The 18,476-nt window shown below is 67.2% G+C and overlaps 1 protein-coding gene across 1 annotated transcript in view; it reads left to right on the top strand.

The window, feature by feature from the left end:
- The first annotated feature begins 431 nt into the window (after positions 1-431).
- Positions 432-18,476, top strand: part of CHLRE_08g380151v5 (uncharacterized protein) — a 21,636-nt gene continuing 3,591 nt past the window's right edge. Inside the window, exons 1-28 of the mRNA XM_043065249.1 lie at positions 432-648; positions 1,647-2,637; positions 3,012-3,126; positions 3,737-3,875; positions 4,171-4,489; positions 4,844-6,099; positions 6,486-6,566; positions 6,922-7,056; positions 7,423-7,554; positions 7,759-7,836; positions 8,288-8,526; positions 8,746-8,872; positions 9,344-9,412; positions 9,800-9,973; positions 10,356-10,435; positions 10,699-10,798; positions 11,077-11,314; positions 11,637-11,734; positions 12,111-12,559; positions 12,928-13,123; positions 13,472-13,880; positions 14,273-14,571; positions 14,919-15,465; positions 15,723-15,829; positions 16,174-16,229; positions 16,702-16,778; positions 17,135-17,487; positions 17,828-18,460. Coding sequence (XP_042922250.1) covers positions 1,710-2,637; positions 3,012-3,126; positions 3,737-3,875; positions 4,171-4,489; positions 4,844-6,099; positions 6,486-6,566; positions 6,922-7,056; positions 7,423-7,554; positions 7,759-7,836; positions 8,288-8,526; positions 8,746-8,872; positions 9,344-9,412; positions 9,800-9,973; positions 10,356-10,435; positions 10,699-10,798; positions 11,077-11,314; positions 11,637-11,734; positions 12,111-12,559; positions 12,928-13,123; positions 13,472-13,880; positions 14,273-14,571; positions 14,919-15,465; positions 15,723-15,829; positions 16,174-16,229; positions 16,702-16,778; positions 17,135-17,487; positions 17,828-18,460 — 7,434 coding nt within the window. The 5' untranslated portion in view covers positions 432-648; positions 1,647-1,709. The remainder of the gene's footprint in view (positions 649-1,646; positions 2,638-3,011; positions 3,127-3,736; positions 3,876-4,170; positions 4,490-4,843; positions 6,100-6,485; positions 6,567-6,921; positions 7,057-7,422; positions 7,555-7,758; positions 7,837-8,287; positions 8,527-8,745; positions 8,873-9,343; positions 9,413-9,799; positions 9,974-10,355; positions 10,436-10,698; positions 10,799-11,076; positions 11,315-11,636; positions 11,735-12,110; positions 12,560-12,927; positions 13,124-13,471; positions 13,881-14,272; positions 14,572-14,918; positions 15,466-15,722; positions 15,830-16,173; positions 16,230-16,701; positions 16,779-17,134; positions 17,488-17,827; positions 18,461-18,476) is intronic.

Raw genomic sequence — 18,476 nt, 5'->3', positions numbered from 1 at the left:
CGCTGACTTCTTAAGACTATAAAATGGACCGTGTCAGCGGCACGCTTCCCCCTCGCTTGTCCCGGCCCCCCCCTCCGTCTCACTCGTCGGTCCTAACCGTCCACAAGCGGTATGCCATTCCCAAGATTTCTGATACCAGCTGAAATATGCAAGATAATGGCGCAAAATTGCTCATAAGTCGCAGCTGCTTGCAACCAGCTTGCAGGCGGCCAGTTATCATGGGCAGTTCCGCACTGAGTCAACCTACACCGCTTTCCCCCCCCCCCCCCAAGCTTTGCATTGCAACAGTCGTTGGCTGGGGCAGAGGTGGAAAGCCGTGGGGCAGAGGCGGAAAGCCGTGGGGAAACGTTGCACGGGCTGGACGGTTGCATCATGCGCCTGCCCGCCATGAACCCGTCGCGAGCACTCAAGCGCGCTTCTGGCTTTGTGTCCGCATAGCGCTCTTACAGAGCGACTGCTCGAGGCTGTAGAGGACGGCTACAGAGAGCGACTTAGCTCGATCGAAATTGCATTTAAAAGAGTTCCACTAAAACACACATCTGACGGTCCAGGGAGGTCTTTTACACTCTCCTTACTCTTCTATTATCACCGCGGCCAATCTGGAAGCGACTTGGAGCTGGCGCAGGGCTTGCGCGGGAGACACATAAGGTGACCCTTTCAGTCGCGAGCAGCCTCCTGGCTCATCACAGCAATTATATCACGCGGGAGCGTGGGTAGACGTGGGGTGCTTGAAGAGGAAAAGCCCCAGGCACGGAGAGCCATGGCATGGTCGGTCAGGTCGAAGCTCAAGCCCAGCCTCCGAACCAGTTCAAGCGGCCGAACCATTGCCGGCAGGGCATTTCTTGCCGCTCGATACAGCAGGCTGAGATTAAGAGGGCAGCAGGCACGAACACGGTTCGAGACTGCGGGGCCTAGGACGGGGCGCCCTAGAGGTCGCGCTCGTGGTTGTGTCCGCCCTGGCTGCCGCTGCGGCCGGCGCCTGCTTGCCTAACAGCCGCGCCTCAGTATCGAAAGTTGTTTCATGCGTGTCTTTGGGGCGCTCGGCTTCGCCCCGGGCGGTGCGGGTCCTGACGTGCGAGGCGGCGCGTGCAGCTCGCAGCTCGGCCAGCCCGGGCTCGGGCTCGCCTGGAGGGGGCCGGCCTGGCGAGGCCCGGGGGCCGTGCGGGTGGCACGCGCGCCTCTTTCCCCCGACTTTCCCCGCCGCCCCCACCCAAACCCGTAGTCCTAGCCTCATGGCCTGTACCTAGCTTGCATCAGCAGCCGCGGCGGAGGAGCGTAAGGGCAAGCGCGTGCGGGAAGGGCGGCAGTTTCGGCGCTGGGGCCGGTTTACGGTCAGGGCGCGTGTGCGCTTCCATGTGCCGTGCACTCGCATCATTTCCCCAGTGTCCCCGCCCCCTTTTCCACATTTCTGATACCTCAGCACGCCACAGCACGCTCTGCACACGCGGCCGCTAGCGTGCAGCGATGCGCGTGTTGCCCGCCAGCCCTTGCACACAGCCCGTACCCTCTTGCAACCTGCCTGATCGCCCCATCCTGTATCACTACACGTGCTTCAATCCTCTGTATCTCTCAGACTCTGGCCCTGGGCATGCAGCCATCCCCGCCAACCCGTGCTTTTTCCCTGCCCGCATCTGTCCGTTCCTCAGGCGACGGAGCCCCAGCCCCCAGCCCCGCAGCAACCGCACGCCGCACCACGCTAGCGCGATGCTATGTCCACTGCCTCGCCGCCGCAGCAGCAGCAGCTGCTAAGCCAAAACCCGCAGCACGCCTCCACCCCGTCCGTCCACCACCTCAGTCCGGACGAGACGGCTGCTACGGCCATGGACGTGGATTCGGATCCAAAGCAGCAGCAGCAGCCGGACAAGGAGGGTGCTGATGACGCTGGGGAGGAGGTCGGTGCCGCTGGCGCCGCTGCGGCCACGCCGGCAGGCAAGAAGGCCGGCGACGAGGCCCCTGGCACTGCCAGTAAGGACCGCAAGAAGGGCGGCGGCGGCAGTGGCAGTCGTAAGAAGCAGAAGACGGACGCTGGCGAGGAGGCTGGCGATGCTGCCGCTGCCGCCACGCCCTCTGCCAAGGGCACGAAGGGCAAGAGTGTTAAGGCAGCGGCGGCGGCGGCGGCTGCAGCTGCAGCTGACAAGAAGGACGCGGACGATGAAGGCGAGGATGTGAAGGAGGAGGGCGAGAAGGAGGCGGAAAAGGAGAAGGACACGCAGAAGGAGGAGGGAAGCACTAAGAAGCGCAAGGGCAGCAGCTCGGCTAAGAAGGACAAGGAAGCCAAGGACAAGGAGAAGGACAAGGACGCTGGTGCTTCTACTTCTGCTGCTGCGGAGGTGCCGGCCAAGGAGGCCGCAAAGAACGAGGCCAAGGAAAAGAAGGAGAAAAAGCCCAAGTCCGAATCCGCCAAGAAGCCCGCCGCCGACAAGTCCAAGGAGGCCGACAAACCGAAGGAGGCCGACAAGGACAAGGACAAGGAGCAGGACAAGGGCAAGGAGAAGGCCGAAGCCGGCGCCGACGCGAACGGCGCGAGCGACGCCAAGAGCCCTGGCGGCGGCAGTGCCAAGAAGCCGCCGGTGGAGCGGCCGCAGTGGACCGATGCGGCGGCCCTGGAGCGGCTCAAGAAGGCGGTGGCGGAGCTCGGTGGGTGTGCAATGGCGGCGGCGGCGGCTGTGGGCGTGCGTCTGTGGTTGCGTGTGGTTGCGTGTGTGTGTGTGTTTTTGTCGTGCGCCTGTATTGTCGCTAAGCCCGGCTAGGCGTACTGTGCCTGGCAAGCCAGCAGCTGGGCTGGGCGGGGTGGGGCGGGGCGGGGCAGGGTGGGGCGGCTGGGTTGTTCGGCACCGCAAGCGTTCGACTCCAGCGCAGGCGCTGGCCGTGACCGTGCCGCCCGACCCCGCCCAACCAACGCCTGCCTGACGCGCCCTGTCGCGTGCCACTCTCTCCTCCTCGCTCTATTACATTGGGTTTGGTTTAGTTTGGGCTGGTATCTACAACCCAACCAACGCCCCCTCGCGCAGGCGGCACCGTGCCCGATGGCTGGGAGGTGGTTGTCAAGGAGCGTGTGGGCGCGGACACCAAGAGCAAGGGCGGCCGCGACTACTACTACAGGACCGCCGAGGGCCGCATGCTCCGGTGAGGAGGGCGCGAAGCGGGGGCTGGGCAGGGCCGCATGCTTCGGTGAGGAGGGCGCAAAGCGGGGGCTGGGCAGGGCCGCATGCTTCGGTGAGGAGGGGGTGAAGCGGGGGCTGGGCAGGGCCGCATGCTCTGGTGAGGAGGGCGCAAAGCGGGGGCTGGGCAGGGCCGCATGCTCTGGTGAGGAGGGCGCAAAGCGGGGGCTGGGCCAAGCGGAGGGGCAAGGGTGGGGCTGGACAGGGCGGGGCAGGGACTCGGGTGTTGGGGACCGCGTGCGGCGCACCGGAACAAGCTGCGCCCGCGGGCACGAGGCTGGGCGGGTGACTTTGGGTGCGTTGTAGATACCAGCCCAAACGAAGCCGAACCCGATGCAGAAAAGGTCGAGGTGGAGAGCGTGGCCTATGCGTGGGATCGGGGCCGCTGCCAGTTGTGTGCCCCTGGTGCAGCCGGCTGATCGCAGCGCCGTTAGTGTCTGACGACGAAGGGACGAAGGCGCTTGCTGTTTTGCGATAGCTGGTTGGCACCTCGGATGCGTGTGTGCACACTCGCCCCATCACTGCCCCGCCTGTCCCCACAATCAATCACGAACGCAAACCCCGCGACCCCGCAGCTCCAAGGCGGATGTGTTCCGACTGTTGGGCATTGATGAGGCGGCAAAGAAGGCCGCGGGCGATGCCGGCGGCGCCGCTGGTGCTGCTGCTGGTGCTGGTGCTGCGGGCGGCTCGGCCAAGAAGAGCACCGCCGCCAAGGTGCGTGAAATGGAAACAGAGCGGGTGCGCGCCCGTCCATAGTTTGTTGGCGGGGGTCCGGGGCCACGGGTTGTCGCCTATAAGGAGGGGGCAGTGAAGGAGCCGCGGCTGGCACAGCGCAGCACAGCACAGGAAAGTAGCGGGGCCGGTTGGGGCGGGGTGGAGCGGGGCGGGTCGAAGTGGCAGGGCGTGGACAGGCCCAGCAGGGTTCTGCTTTGGTTCTGCTGAATGCCCACTGCTGCGTCTTGTCTGCTGCTCCTTTCTGCCACTGCCAACCACGCCCCACCCACCGCAGTCCAAGAAGCGGCCCGCCGAAGGCGAGGCCGGCGCCGGCGAGGACGACGCCGGCAAGGAGGCCGGCGAGGCGGAGAAGAAGGCCGAGGGCGGTGCCAAGAAGAAGAAGAAGAGGACGGACAAGGAGGACAAGAACAAGGAGGACAAGGACAAGGAGGCGAAGGACAAGGAGGCGAAGGACAAGGACGGCGGCAAGTCCGCTCCCTCCACGCCCGCCAAGCCCAAGCCCAAGCCGGACATTAGCCGGCCGGAAGCTGCCAAGAAGGCGGCGGAGCAGGCAGCCAAGCTGGCGCTCAAGCCGCCCTTCAAGACCGACAAAGGTGCGCAGGGTGGGCGTGTGGTGCTTTTGGAGCGGTTGCGGTTGGGCGGTCGAAGCACTTTGAGGAAGCTGAGTCCGAGAAACCGGGGGCGGGGCGGGTAAGATGGGCGATGGGCCATGTGCGGGGTTGCTGCCTGGTGGGTGGGTGTATGGGAGCCCTGCACGCGCGCCTGCGCGCCTGAGCCGCCCCCTCTTCATCACCCTGTGCCCCGCACACATACATACACACACACACACACAGTCGCTTTGCTGCATCGCATACACTGTCTTTGTGCTATGTGTTTTCTTGTGCTCTTTTAACACACACACACACACACACACACACACACACACACACACACACACACACACACAGGCGTGACGGTGCTGGCCCTGGGCTCCATCCGCGACGCGCCCGGCTACGTGACGGAGACCTGCCTATGGCCGGTGGGCTACCGCGCCGCCTGGGTTCCGCCGCCGCCGCCGCCGCCGCGCAAGCGGCCGCCCAAGAAGGACAAGGAGGGCGACAAGGAGGGGGGCGAGAAGGAGGAGGGTGGCAAGGAGGACAAGAAGGAGGCGAAGGGCGACGGCAATATCGAGATGGAGGATACGGAAGCGAAGGAGGGCAAGGACAAGAAGGAGGCCGGCAAGGACAAGAAGGCGGCGGCGGAGCCCGCCGCGCCGCCGCCGCCGCCGCCCCCGCCGCCGCCGTACCGCTACCTCTCCGAGATCCGCGCTGGCGCCGCCGAGTCCGACCTGCCCGTCTTCGTGGTGCTGCTGGACCGCAACCCCGACGCCCCTGCTGCTGTTTCTGCCTCCGCTTCCGCCGCCAAGGCGGATGACGCTGAGGAGGAGGAGCAGGAGGGCGACAAGGAGGGCGCCAAGGAGGGCGGCAAGGACACGGCGAAGGACACGCCCGCGGCGGCGCTGCCGGATCTGGACCTGCCGCTGCAGCTGGCCTCGGGCGCCAGCCCCGAGGCCGTGTGGACGGCCGTTGCGGCGCAGTCGGCCGCCGCCATCGCCGCCTGCAAGCCGCCGCCCAAGAAGGCCGCCGGCGGCTCGGCTGCCAAGGCCGCCGCCGCCAAGGAGCCGACGCCGCTGCATCGTGCGCTGGCCGCCCAGCCGCCGGTGCAGGCCACCAAGCACTGGGGCATCGACCTGTTCGGCCTTGGTGACGTGCACGTGCTGCAGATGCTGGAGGCGCTGCCCGGCGTCGCGGACGGCTGCGCCGCCTACCAGTACGTGCAGCAGCGCAACACCTGGGTACAGGAGGCGCGCGCCATCGGCGCGCGGCGCGGCGCGGCGTTCGCGGCGGCCTCCGGCCGCAGCGCTGCCGGTGACAAGGAGGCGGGCGGCAAGAGCGGCAAGGGCAAGCAGACCAGCATAGAGGCGTTCCTCAAGCCGGGCGAGGGGCCGGGGTCGGCGAAGAAGAGCAAGAAGGCAGCTAAGGAGGGCGACAAGAAGGAGGAGGCCGGCGGCAAGGGCGAGAAGAAGAAGGGCGGCAGCAAGGGTGAGAAGAAGGAGGTCAAGGAGGGCGGCGAGAGCGCGAAAAAGGAGAAGGCGCCGCGGCGCAGCACGGCGGGCGAGGGCGGCAGCGGCAAGGGCGGCCGCCTCACACGTGACGAGTTGGAGGTGAGGGCGGGGAAGGGGTGGGGAAGGGGTGGGGACTAGGGGGCGAGGGAGGTGCGGGATGTGAGGGAGGTGAGAGATGAGAGGGAGGCGCGGCCTCAACTTAGGGGTGTCACACCGCTGCCGTGTGCCTGCAGCCACCCTTGGGTAGCTGCCAACAGCAGTGTGCACCGGCCACCGCACACGCGCGCACACCATTAACAACCACCGTGTTCCCTATCTCGTGCTATTCCAAACACCATCCACAACCACGCTCTGCCTGTTCCTCCTTGTGCTCTAGCTCAGACTTTACACACGCGCACACCCCATGAACAACCATCCACAACCACCCTCGGCCCCCTGGCTACGCTTACCGTACACGCTTACATTATCATGAATGTGACCCCCAGGTCCGCGGCGTGCTGGAGCGGCTGGTGGACCGCGTGTCGCTGGTCATGGCGGAGCCAGACGAGGAGGAGCGAGCCAAGATGGTGAGAGATAGAGAGAGCGAGATGCTGGCAGCGAGCTGAAAGCGAGTGTTGCGAGCGAGCAGCTGCGGTGGAACAAATTGGGATTGCTGTTGGCGGGGAATGCGGCGACTGCCGTACTGCATTTCGGCGTGCGTCAGCGCGTTGTACGGCTGCGTGCCCGACTAGGCGACTAGTGTCTGTAGCCAACTTTGTTTTGTAGCCAACTTTTTTGTAGCCAACTTTGTTTTGTAGCCAACTTCGAATGCATGACGCACCGCGCGCCACCTGCAATGCGGAGCTAACTACCGTGTCAAACGCACAAACGCGCACTTTCCCTCCACAAAACAAACCACACAAACCACCGCACCGCACACAGATCAAGGCCATGGACAAGAGCGACCGCGCGGCGGCGCGGCGGCGTGAGCGCGACCGCGAGAAGGCGGAGAAGGAGCGCGCCGAGCAGGGGGCGGCGGGCGGCGGCGAGAGCGCCAAGAAGGAGAAGAAGCCCAAGGTGGGCGCAGGCGGGCGGGGCGCGGTTGCTGGGCAGTTGAGTATATTAAAGTGGGTTAAGGATGAAATCAGGCGTGTTGCAGGACACAAAGCCTGCCCTAGAGAGCCAGGGGATATGAACGGGCATCGATCAGGCATGGGGCAGGGCTGGGCCCTCGCCTGCCTGGCCTGCCTGTGGCCTGCCGCCGTCGGAGGCTCTGCCTGGGCCACGCCTCCCCTGCGGAGCCCCCCTGCTGAGACCCTGGCTGCCCGGCCCTCGCCCTCTCCCTCGCACTCTTTCACTCGCAACTTCTCGTTCGCACCCTCCCCACTCGCGCCCTCGCACTCACACCCTCGCACCCGCGCCCACTCACTCGCGCCCTCGCAGGAGCCCAAGGAGCCCAAGCCCAAGAAGGAGAAGAAGCCCAAGGCGCCCAAGGCCGAGGGCGAGGCGGCCGGCAAGGAGGGCGAGGCGGGGGCCAAGAAGCCGGCCAAGAAAAAGAAGAAGCTGGACAAGGAGGTGAGAGGCGGAGGGGGGGAGGCAAAGGAAAGGAGGAGGCGGCTGAAGGGGAGCAGTCGGAGGAGGAGGGAGAGGAGGCTGGCCTGTGGCGTGGCGCAGGAAATGGGCACCCTCGTTTGGGTCCACGTGTACACGTCCGTGACCACGCCTGTCCTTGTGTGTACGTGCATTGTGTGCACGTGCAAACCCAAAATGTCGCTACAGGCGGAGGCCGCCGCCGCTGAGGCCACGGCCGCGGAGGAGGCCGCCGAGGCGGCCGCGCCGTCGCTCGCCAAGGACCAGGTGTGTTGCAACGGATGCCTTGCTGAAGTGGATGCCTTGCGGGTTGTGGCGAAAATTAGTGGCGGTTGCACTTGCGCGTGTCCCTGTGCCAGGAGAGCGCCCACAAGCATGCACAGCTGACCGGCACTGTGCGCGTGACGTCTCCTCTCTCTCCAAGCTTCCCTCCTCACCATCCTCTCTCCGCACCTGGACCCTCCACTCCTGTCGCCTTCCCTCCCCTGGTATCCTGTTCCCAATTCTTAACCTTGCAACCCCTCCCCTCTCCGCCGCCCCCCGCACCCCCTCTCTTCACTTCTTGATTTATCATGCATGTAACCCCCTCCCCGCGCAACACCACACCTGCTGTCTACTTCGCTACTTCGCTACACTTCTCTGTACCAATCCTTGCAATCCCCCCCCACCCCCTCTCTTCACTTCTTACATAATCATGCATGTAACACCCCCTACCCAGGTGAACGAGCGCGAGCTGCTGAGCGCCGAGTTCCCCGCGCCCGCCGGCGCCCGACTGGAGCTGGCCTTCCCGCCGGCCGTGGCGCTGCAGGCGCAGCTGGCGCCGGGGGCGGCGGCGCTGGTGCTGCCGCAGGCGGGCGCCGGTGCTGCTGATGCTGGTGGTGTTGCGGGTGGCGGTGTGCTGCGGTGCGAGCAGGTGCAGCAGCTGGTTGGCGTGTACGAGTTCCTGTGGGAGCACCGGTAAGTGTTAGCCGCACGCGCATGCGACGAGTTCCGTTCCAACTTGAAATCGTGACACAAGGGTAGGCGGGTATCCCCGCTCGGGCTTCAACTGCTTTTGGCAAACTGCATGCATGATTCTCAAACACGTTGCGATTGGCTTGCCGTGCCTCGCTTGCGGGTTGGGGCTACCACCTCATGCCCCCTCCCTCCGTCCCGGTGTGACTGCCCCTGCCACAGCTCCCTTCTGGAGCTGGAGGCGCGGCAGGTGCCCAGCCTGGCCGACCTTCTGGTCATGGTGGCGGCGCCGCCCGCGCGCCTGCCGCCCGCCGCCCGCCGCGCGTCCGAGGAGCTGCACCTGGCGCTGGTGGGGAGCTGGGGGGGAGCTGGGGGGGAGCTGGGGGGGAGAGGGAGAGGGAGAGGGAGAGGGAGAGGGAGAGGGAGAGAGAGAGGGAGAGAGAGAGGGAGAGAGAGAGGGAGCGAGAGAGGGGGGGTTGTAAACACCAGCCCAAACTAAACCAAAACCAACGAAAACGGGAGTGCAGGCAGAGGCGTTAGTTGCGAGGGGGGGAGGGGGAGGGGGAGAGGAGGGGGAGAGGAGGGGAAGAGGGAGAGGGCATGTGATTGAATTTGTATTGCTGCTACCGCTGGACCTTGTCCGCACTGCTTTGCAACCCCACGCCAACCTTGCAACTGCACATGCCCGGTGCTCCACGCGCTCATGCCGCCTCCCTCCTGCTCCCCCACATAACTCGCCCCCCCTGGCCTGGCTACAACTCCGCTTCTTCTTAAGTAGTAATCATGAATGTAACCTCCTCACTCCGCCCCCCGCCCCCAGGTCCGGCTGCTGGTGGGCGAGGCGCTGGACGAGCTGTTGCACTTTGTGGAGGAGACCAGCACGCTGCGGGTGAGGGGGGGGAGGGAGGGGGCGACGGGAGAGGGAGAAGGCGGAAGCAGGGGGCGGCAGGCAGGGTTAGGCGGTCATCAATAGGTGTAAGGAGAGGCGCAGGGAGGGGCCGGGAGGCGCAGGGAAAGGCTGGTGATGGGCTGTGGCGCTGACTGGAAGCAGGACTCGCAGCTGCACGTGCACTGTTTGCTGCTCAAACACGCCTTTTCATACCCGCCTCCGCTCCGCTGTTCCATCTATTCACTCCGTTGAACTCAGCCATGTTTCACTAAGCCATGCTTTACTGAGCCATGCTTTACTAAGCCATGCTTCACTAAGCCATGCTTGCACTCTTTCCTCTTCCTCTTCCTCCTGCTGCCCCCTGCTCCCGCCCCCCCCCCCCCCCAGGGCCGCGACCTGTCCTCCGCCGCGCCCGCCCTCACCGCCGCCACCTGGCCCGAGGCGGCACGGCGCTACCTGGCCGCCGCCGCCGCCGCGCGCTACCTGTCCACCAGCGAGCCGCGCTCGGCGGCGCTCAAGAGCCTGGGCCTGCCGGGGCAGCTGGCCAACCTGGAGCCGGCGGTGAGGAGTGGCGGGGGAGAGCGGGGGGAGGGATTGGGGCTGTGGGAGCGTGCGTGTGTGTAAGTGTGTGTAAGTGTGTATATGTGTGTATGTGTGTGGAAGTGTGGAAGGCACCATGGGGAAGGGGCCTGCCGGGGCAGCTGCCAACCTGGAGCCGGCGGTGGAGGGATGGGGGCGGGGGAAGCGGCGGGGGGTGGAGCGAGGAAGGGGTAGTTCATTGGTTTAGGGGCTGGAAGTGCCGTAGGGCAACTTCAGGATCGTAAGCACCGTAACAAAGGACCGTCCGCTTCAGCCCTCCGCTGTCGCTATGCGCCTCCCTTCTCCGCTGCAAATCAAATAAAAACGCGTCCTCCTCCCTCTCCCGCTCCCCCCCTCATCACAGGACTGGCAGCACTACCTGCTGGCGGGTCTCAACTTCCCGCACCTGCTGTCGCGCATTGCGCTGCTGCCGCACGCATCCAGGTGAACTCCTACTTTGGTGTCCACTCACGTTGTCTACTGTCGTGCTACTGTGCCTCATTTGACGTTGATGTTGTATGTTTTGTTGTGGGGGGAGGGGCGGCGGGCACCGCAAATGCGTTGGGCGGGCGAGCGGGCTTCTGTGGCACATACAGTATGAGTTGGGCTCGTTGGTCACGGCACCACCACCACCACCACCACCACCCACCACCACCCACCACCAACACCACCCCTCACCACCACCACCACCACCCCTGCCCCCACAGCGCCTGGGCCGCCGACGCGCTGCTGGCCGCCGACGACGCCCGCGCGCGCGCCGCGGCGGAGCGGCTGGTGGCGGGCGACACGCAGGGCTTCGGGCTGCAGGTGGGGGGGGGACGGGGTTGTGTGTGTGTGTGTGTGTGTGTGTGTGTAGTGTGTAGAAGGGAGCACAAGGGAAGAACATACGATTGTGTGTGTCTGTGTAATAATGTGTACGGGTACGAGGGTGTGTGGGAGGGGTTGTGCGGGCACGGGCCGGCGGTCCTCTTGTTCTCTTGCGGCTCCAGCTCCTCACCCGCCCTCCCCTCTGCCTGTCCTCCGCTTCGTTCCTTACTTTGGGCTCAGTATTATACAACCCCGTCCTTCTCCCCTCGTCCCCACAGCAAATCGACGGCGAGGGCCAGGTCCGCCGCGGCCGCCGCCTGCTCCACGCGCTGCTCACCCTGGACGCCCCGGACGGCGAGGCCGGAGGCGGCAGCGGCGGCGGCGCCGCCGGCGGCCAGCGCTGCGGCGCGCTGGGCTTCTACGCGCCGGAGTTTGCGGAGGCGGTGAAGGCGCCGCGGGGGCTGGACCTGCACATGGTGGCGGCGCGGCTGGATGCGGGGCTGTACCAGGCCACGGGTAGGCAGGGGGCGGGTGGGTGTGGATTTTGGGGGTTGTGGGGTTGTGTGTGGGGGGTTGTGGGGATGGGTGTGGGTGGGTGTTTGTGGGGGTGGGAGGGTGTGGTGTTTGGGAGGAGGGGTGGAAAGGCAAGGGAAGGGCATTGATTTGCGTATGAAGTACCGTGTGTGTGTGTGTGTTTGTGTGTGTGTCGGGATGTGCCTGCGGCCCCCAACATCACCTGGACCCCACCTGACACCACCTGACACCCACCTGACACCCACCCGACCCCCACCTGACACCCACCACCACTGTCCACCACTGTCTATCACCCCCGCTTCAGACGACTGGCTGGGCGGCCTGGTGGCGGACGTGCGGGCGGCGCTGCGGCTGTGGCGGCAGGCGCTGGGGCGGCGAAAGGCGGACATCCCCGGACACGAGGTGCGCGGGCGCCGCAGCGTTTAGAGCGCGCAAGGAAGAACAACACGCGTAGGACAGTGTACGGGATGCAGAGTTACGGCCGTGCGAGTCGGGGGCGGGGGGGCGGGGCGGGGGGTGACAGCCACCAAGTCAGGCGCTTGCACGCCTGGGCAGCTACCCCCACGGTGCATACCCGGACTTTTCTTCCGCTGTACACATTTGCAGTACACCGTACATCCTACGCACACAATTACACACACACACACATATCCCACAATCACACACAATCACACAATCACACACACACAATCACAATCACACACACACACACACACACAATCACACACAATCACACACAATCACACACAATCACACACACACACACACGCAATCACAGGACGCGGACCCCGGTCTGGCGGACGCGGCGGAGCGCAAGCTGGATGAGCTGCTGCGGCACAAGGACACCGCGCTGGCGCTGCCGCCGCCGCCCCAGGGGCCGGGGGCGGCGCCGCCGGCGGCCTCCCGACAGCAGTCGGAGGCGCCGCCGGAGGCCGGCGCGGAGGCGGAGGCGGAGGCGGAGGGCGAGGACGCGGAGATGAAGGACGCGGAGCACGAGGGCAAGGAGGGCGAGGGCAGGGAGGGCGGCAAGGGTGATAAGAAGAAGGGCGCAGGCAAGGGCCGGAAGGGCAGCGGCGGCGGCGGCCGCTCCCGCGGCGGCAGGCGCGGCGGCGGCCGCAGGAAGGCCGAGGAGGCGGCGGCGGAGGACGAGGCGGAGGAGGAGGAGGAGGAGGACGCCGTGGGACTGAACGATGCCACACGCATGTTCAACCCACGCGACGGCTGCAGGTGCGGCGCCTACGTTTCATTTCCCCGTCGTACCGCTTCCACACCGCCGTACCTTTTGTATCTGGACGTGTTGCGACCCGCTCTGTCATGGACGGCCACACCTCGTGAACCCTCCCACAACGCCCACCCCTCACTCCCATCTCCCTCCCCTCCGCCCTCCCTCCCATCCCAGTCCTCGTTGCATCCTGTGCCGCCCTTACCAAACATCCGTGCAACCCCTCCCCTCCTATCCCATTACCCTCCCACTCCCACTCCCACTCCACCCCTCCCACTCTCCCTCCCCTCCCACCCTCCCCCTCCCACGCTCCCACCCACCCCCTCCCCCTCCCCCTCTCCCTTCCCCTCCATGCTCCCTCCCTTCCCCCCAGGGTGTGCTGGCTGGACGGCGACCGCGGCCGGCTGCTGCTGTGCGACGGTTGCGACGGCGAGTACCACTGCTACTGCGTGGAGCCGCCGCTGCTGGAGGTGCCGGAGGGGGCCTGGGTCTGCGCCGCCTGCAGCGCCGCGGGCAGGGGCCCGCAGCAGCAGCAGCAGCGGGGCGGCGGCGGCCGCGCGGCCGGCAAGGTGCGTGTGTGTGTGGGGGGGGGGGGGGTTCCATGCATGTTAAATAAGACGAGAGGGGGGGTTGCAAGGATGTTGGAAAAGCGGTACAGGATGCACTGGGGGGGTTGTGGAGGAGGGAGGGGCGAAGGCGGGGCGGGTGGTTGATGCGGGGTGCGGTAGCGGAGGCGGAGGAAGAGGGGGGAGAAGGGGGGAGGGCGGGGACATATGGCGGATGGGAGAGGGTGGGAGGTAGGCACAGCTGGTCGGGTGGTGGAGGAGCCGGATGAAGGGGGCCACGTGTCATACCCACACACTGACACGCAAATGCCGCGCCTGTTCTCCCACCCTCCCACCCTCGCACCCGCACAGGCGGACGGCGATGAGGACGAGGACGAGGAGGAGGCGGACGTGGACGCCGCCGGCACGCCACGCGCCGCCGCCGCCGCCGCCGCCGCCGACAAGGCTGCTACAGCCGCCGCCGCCGCCGCCGCCCGCCTGCCCAGCTCCCCCGCCTTCCAGCACTGCCACAGCCACAGCCACGTAGTCGCGGAGCTGCACGGACGCGGCCGTGGCGGCGGCGGCGCCGGCGGCGGCGCCGTTGGCGCCGGCGGCGCCGCCGGCGCGGTGGTGGTGCCGGCGGTGGCGGCTGCTCAGAAGAAGGCGGCGGCGGCGGCGGGTGGCGGCGGTGAGGGGCCGCTGTGGCTGCCCGCGGACGTGCCGGAGGGGCCGCGCGTGACGCTGCGCGCACACAGCCGTCCCGGACTGCAGGAGATCGCGGGTGAGGGGTGGCGGCGGGTGGTGTGGTGGTGTGGTGGTGCTGGCGACCTGGGCGAAAAGCCCTGTTGTTGTCTGTGCTGCATGCGCTGCCTCCACCTCCCTCCCCCGCATCCCACACCTGTGCATCTCCACACCTGCACACCTATTCCCCACCCATTCCCGAGTGTTGAGGCGTCAGTGCTAGGCGAGATAGCGGTGTGCTGCTCCCCACCTGCACACCTACTCCCTCCCCCGCATCACAAACCTCCCCTCCCACCTCCCCTCCCGTCTCCCCACCCACCTACCCTCCCACCCCGCATCACACACCTCCCCACCTGCTCTCCACCACCTCCCCGCCCCGTCCCCGCCCCCTAATTAATCATGAATGTAACCCCCTCCCCGCCTGCCCCACAGGCCTGCTGCGCCTGGCGCACCTGCTTGGCAACTACGACTACAACACCGGCGCCCCCTGCTGCCCGCCCTCCCCCGCCTCCACCTCCTCCTCCTCCCCCACCTCCCCCTCTTCCCCCTCCTCCTCCTCCCCCTCCGGCGGCGGCTGGGCTCCGGGTCAGCGGCTGGCGCTGCTGGCGGCGCTGTGTGATCTGGCCATGGACACCAACGCGCTGCGGCGGCGGCTGGAGGAGGTGGTGGAGGAGCGCAAGCGGGCGCGGGTGGAGGCGCTGGCCATACGGTCTAAGGCGCGGCAGATACAGGTGTGTGGGGGGGGGGGGCGGGGGGGCGGAGGGGCAGGGGGAAGGGGGGGAGGCGGAGAGGGAGGGGTTGTAGATACCAGCGCAACCAAAAGCGAGCCCGATGCAAGAGAGCGAGGAGGAGAGCGTGGCCTATGCTTAGGAGGAGGGGGAGTTATGTGCCCGGGCCCAATGAGAAGGCCCATCATCATCAGAAGGTTCAGGGAAGGGACGGGTGCTCTGTGTGCTGCGGGTGTGTTGGGACAGAGGAGGGAATCCACTTGATCGATAGGGCCGCGTTGCGCGGGCCGTTTGTCCTGAACGTGTCTGATTTTGACATGTTGGTGTGTCGCGTTCGTTGGCGGCTGCAGGAGGAGCAGGCGGCGGCCAAGAAGGCGGCGGCTGAGAAGGAGGCCGCAGCCAAGGCCGCGGCGGCGGCGGCCGCCGACAGCAACAAGGAGAACGCCGCCGCCGCCGCTGCTGCGGAGGCCAAGGCCGCCGCAACCACCAAGGGCGGCGCCAAGGGCAAAAAGGGCGCTGCTGCCGGCAAGGCGGCGGGGGCCGCGGCGCCGGCGCCTGCGAAGCCGGAGGAGGCGGCCAAGCCGGCGGCTGGTGGTGGCAAGGCCGGCGCTGCCCCCAAGGGCAAGGCTGCAAAGGAGGCAGCAGCGAAGGAGGCCGCGGCGGCAAAGGAGGCGGCGGCGGCCGCGGCGGCGGCTGCTGCCAAAGAGGCAGAGGAGGCTGCCAAGAAGGCGGCGGCTGAGGCCGCGGCGGCTGCAAAGAAGGGCAAGGGCGGCGCCAAGGGCAAGAAGGGCGCTGCCGCTACTGCCGCCGCCACCGCCGAGCCGGCTAAGGAGCAGGCGGAGGCGGAGGCGGGTGTGGAGGGCGGTGAAGACGAGGCGGGCGGCAAGGAGGGCGCAGGTGCGGCGGCGGCGGGCTCATTAGGAATGTTAGTTTGGTAATGGTGCTTACTCCTGCGTTGCAAAACCGCATGAACCCCTTTGTGCAAATACGCGCATCAGCACTGCGTCTTAGGGAGCAACGCAATCGGAAGGACAGTCACGCTTGCGTCTGCGCCAAGGCAAGGGAAAGGACAAACATTCATGTTTGTGCATGTGTGTGTATTTATGTTATCCCCCCGTGTGTACCGTTTGTACCGCATGCGCCCTGCATCCCAGGCGGCGGCGGCGGCGGCGGCAGGTCTCGGTCCAGCTGGCGCAAGCCCACGGACCTGTCGGTGCTGCCCGAGCCGGAGCTGCGCCGCCTCATGGAGCTGGAGGCGCAGGTGGGGGGCGGGGCGGGTGTGTGTGGGGGGGGCCGGGGGCGGGGTGGGGTTGTGTGGGGGCTGGGGGGCTGGGACGAGGGTGGGGCGACAGTCGCAGGCACGAACAGCTAGGGCTGCGCAGGGCGTGGCGTGGCTTGGCGCCCATGGGGGTGTTAAAAAATGGAAACGAAAGCACGCCCAGACGACGCGACGTTGAAGATAATCAATCAGCTGCGCGCACGGCTGACCCTGTGTGCCCGCTGTGTTTTTTCCCACACCCTTTGTACCTGGCTACGACTTCACTTCGTAAACTTAATGCATGTAACCCTCTTACACACACACGCGCACGGGCTCGCCCCCCGCAGGTTGAGGGGCTGGTGGTACGGCAGGAGGCGCTGGGCGAGGACCGCCACGGCTCCAGGTGGGTGTGTGGCGGTGTGGGTGGGTGGGCGCTGGGGGGGAGGACCCCGACAGGTGCGGGTGGCCGCGAGGACAGGGAGAGAGAGTGTGTATGTGTGCAGGGGGCGGGGTGTTTGTGTGTGGGGGTTACATTCATGACTAAGGAAGTGGTAGACGGTAGACCATCTTGCGGAACATCAAGCATTACCGACGATGTCGACCAGCGCCCGGCCCCAGCTCGAGCTCCAGCTCCAGGGGGAGGGGGGGTAACGTTGAACCAATCCCGTAAGGAAACAGTCGCACGGCAAGGAGAACTGCAGCTGCATAAGCGGGGGGGTACATGCATTAAGTATACGAAATGAAATCGGAGCCAGGTACAAAGGTACACGGGGGGGGACAGCGTGGCGACGGCGCCGCCGGGGGCACTCCTGCAACATTCCAAACGCACCCCCGCCCGCCTCCTCCTCCTCCTCCCCCTCCCCCTGCTTCCGCAGGTACTGGTGGCTGGGCGCCGACTGCCTGAGTGCGGGTGGGCAGCCCGGTGTCGTGCTGGTGGAGGAGCGGCCGCCGGGTGCGTGTGTGCGTGCGTGCGTGTGTGTGTGTGTGTGTGTGTGTGTGTGTGTGTGTGTGTGTGTGTGTGTGTGTGTGCCCCTAGTGCGTATTTGCGCGCGTTCGTCCGGTTTCAAGGAGGGAGTATTCACGGCACCCCTTGCGTCACAACGCCCGCACAGCCCCACACCAACAGTGCATGCGGGTACTTGCTCCTGCTGTGGCGTGTAGCCCTCTCGCCCCGGGCACTCACGCCTCAACACTCGCACACTCGCACATGCTCACACACATACACGCACGCACTTCGTTTCGGGCTGCGTTTCTTTGTTTCTAACTAACAAACACAAACACACGCACACACACACCACCCCCTCACAGGCCTGGCCACGCGCGAGGACATGCGCAGCGAGGAGGCCTTCAAGGCGCGCTGGCTGGCAGCGCAAAGGGAGGAGGAGGCGGACAAGAGGCGCAAGCAGCAGGCGGAGCAGGGCAAGGCCGCCGCCGCAGGCGCAGGAGGCACCGCCGCAGGCGCGGCCGTTGCTGACGCGGCGGCGGCGGCGGCTGCGCCGGAGCAGCAGCCGGAGCCGGAGCTGGACGAGTGGGGGCTGCCGCGGGAGCGGCCGCGGCCCAAGATCGTGTCCATCGGCAGCGACGCGGCGGGCGGTGTGTCGTGGGGCCTGTTCGCGGCCGCGGAGCCGCTCAACGCCCTCATCGGCTGGCTGCACCCCAAGGTGAGCTGGGGGCGGGCTGGGTGCGTGTGGGGTGGGTGGGTGGCTGGGTTTGGGGGTTGTAGGTACCAGGCCAAAGTTTACCGAACTCAATGCACGAGAGCGAGGAGTGGGGCGTGGCCTATGCTTAGGAGGAGGGGAAGGGGATGGGTGGGGCGGGGGCAGTGGGGGCAGGTACACCGTACAGTGTGCCCAGTACGAATACCGTATCTGCATTTGGCCTGGGGCGGGCGTCCGTGCAGCGGTGGTGTGTGGCCCGCCCCTGTGTTAAAGAGCACACGCAAAACACAGCCGCCTCCTGTGTGTGTTTCGCCCTCCTTGCGGCCCCCCCCTTGCGCCGCAGGGCATGCGCGAGGGCCCCCTGCGCGCCGCCCTGCTGCGGGTGCGCGACCGCATGGCCTCCGCCGCCGCCGCCGCCACGGCGGATGCCAAGGACGGCGGCAGCAAGAAGGGCAAGGCCGCCGCCACCGCCGGCGCGGCCGCTGCTGCCGAGGTCAAGGCGGAGCCGGGCGCAGCCGAGGCGCAGAAGGACGGCGCCGCCGCCACCGCCGCCCCCAAGACCGAGGAGGCCGCGGACGTGAAGACCGAGCCCGTCGCGCCACCGCCGCCGCCCGCGCTGCTGCTGCCCGCCGTCACGCTGCCGCCCCGCGGCCGCGGCGGCGGCGGCGCCGCCGCCGCCGCCGCCCGCCAGGGCTCCGTCGCGCCGGAGGCGATGGATGTCGACGGCGATGCCGCCGCCGCCGAGGCCGCCGCCGCCGCCGCCGCCATCGACGCCGCCGCCGCCGCCGAGGCGGAGGCGCTGCGTGACGAGCTGTTGGCGCTGCACCGGGGCCTGCCCGCTGAGGCCTTCAGCGCGCGCGGCTTCTGGGGCAGCGCCGCGCGGCAGGAGCGCTGGCGGGCGTTTGTGGCGGGTGCGGCCAGCCCGCAGCAGCTCAGTGCGGCCATGACGGTGTTCGAGGCCATGCTGGTGGACGAGGTGGGCGGGATGGAGG

This window comes from Chlamydomonas reinhardtii, chromosome 8, assembly GCF_000002595.2.
Source record: "Chlamydomonas reinhardtii strain CC-503 cw92 mt+ chromosome 8, whole genome shotgun sequence".
In the NCBI taxonomy this organism is placed as follows: Eukaryota; Viridiplantae; Chlorophyta; class Chlorophyceae; order Chlamydomonadales; family Chlamydomonadaceae; genus Chlamydomonas; species Chlamydomonas reinhardtii.
Note: the sequence above shows the minus strand (reverse complement) of the source record. Positions and strands in the feature narration are given on the sequence as shown.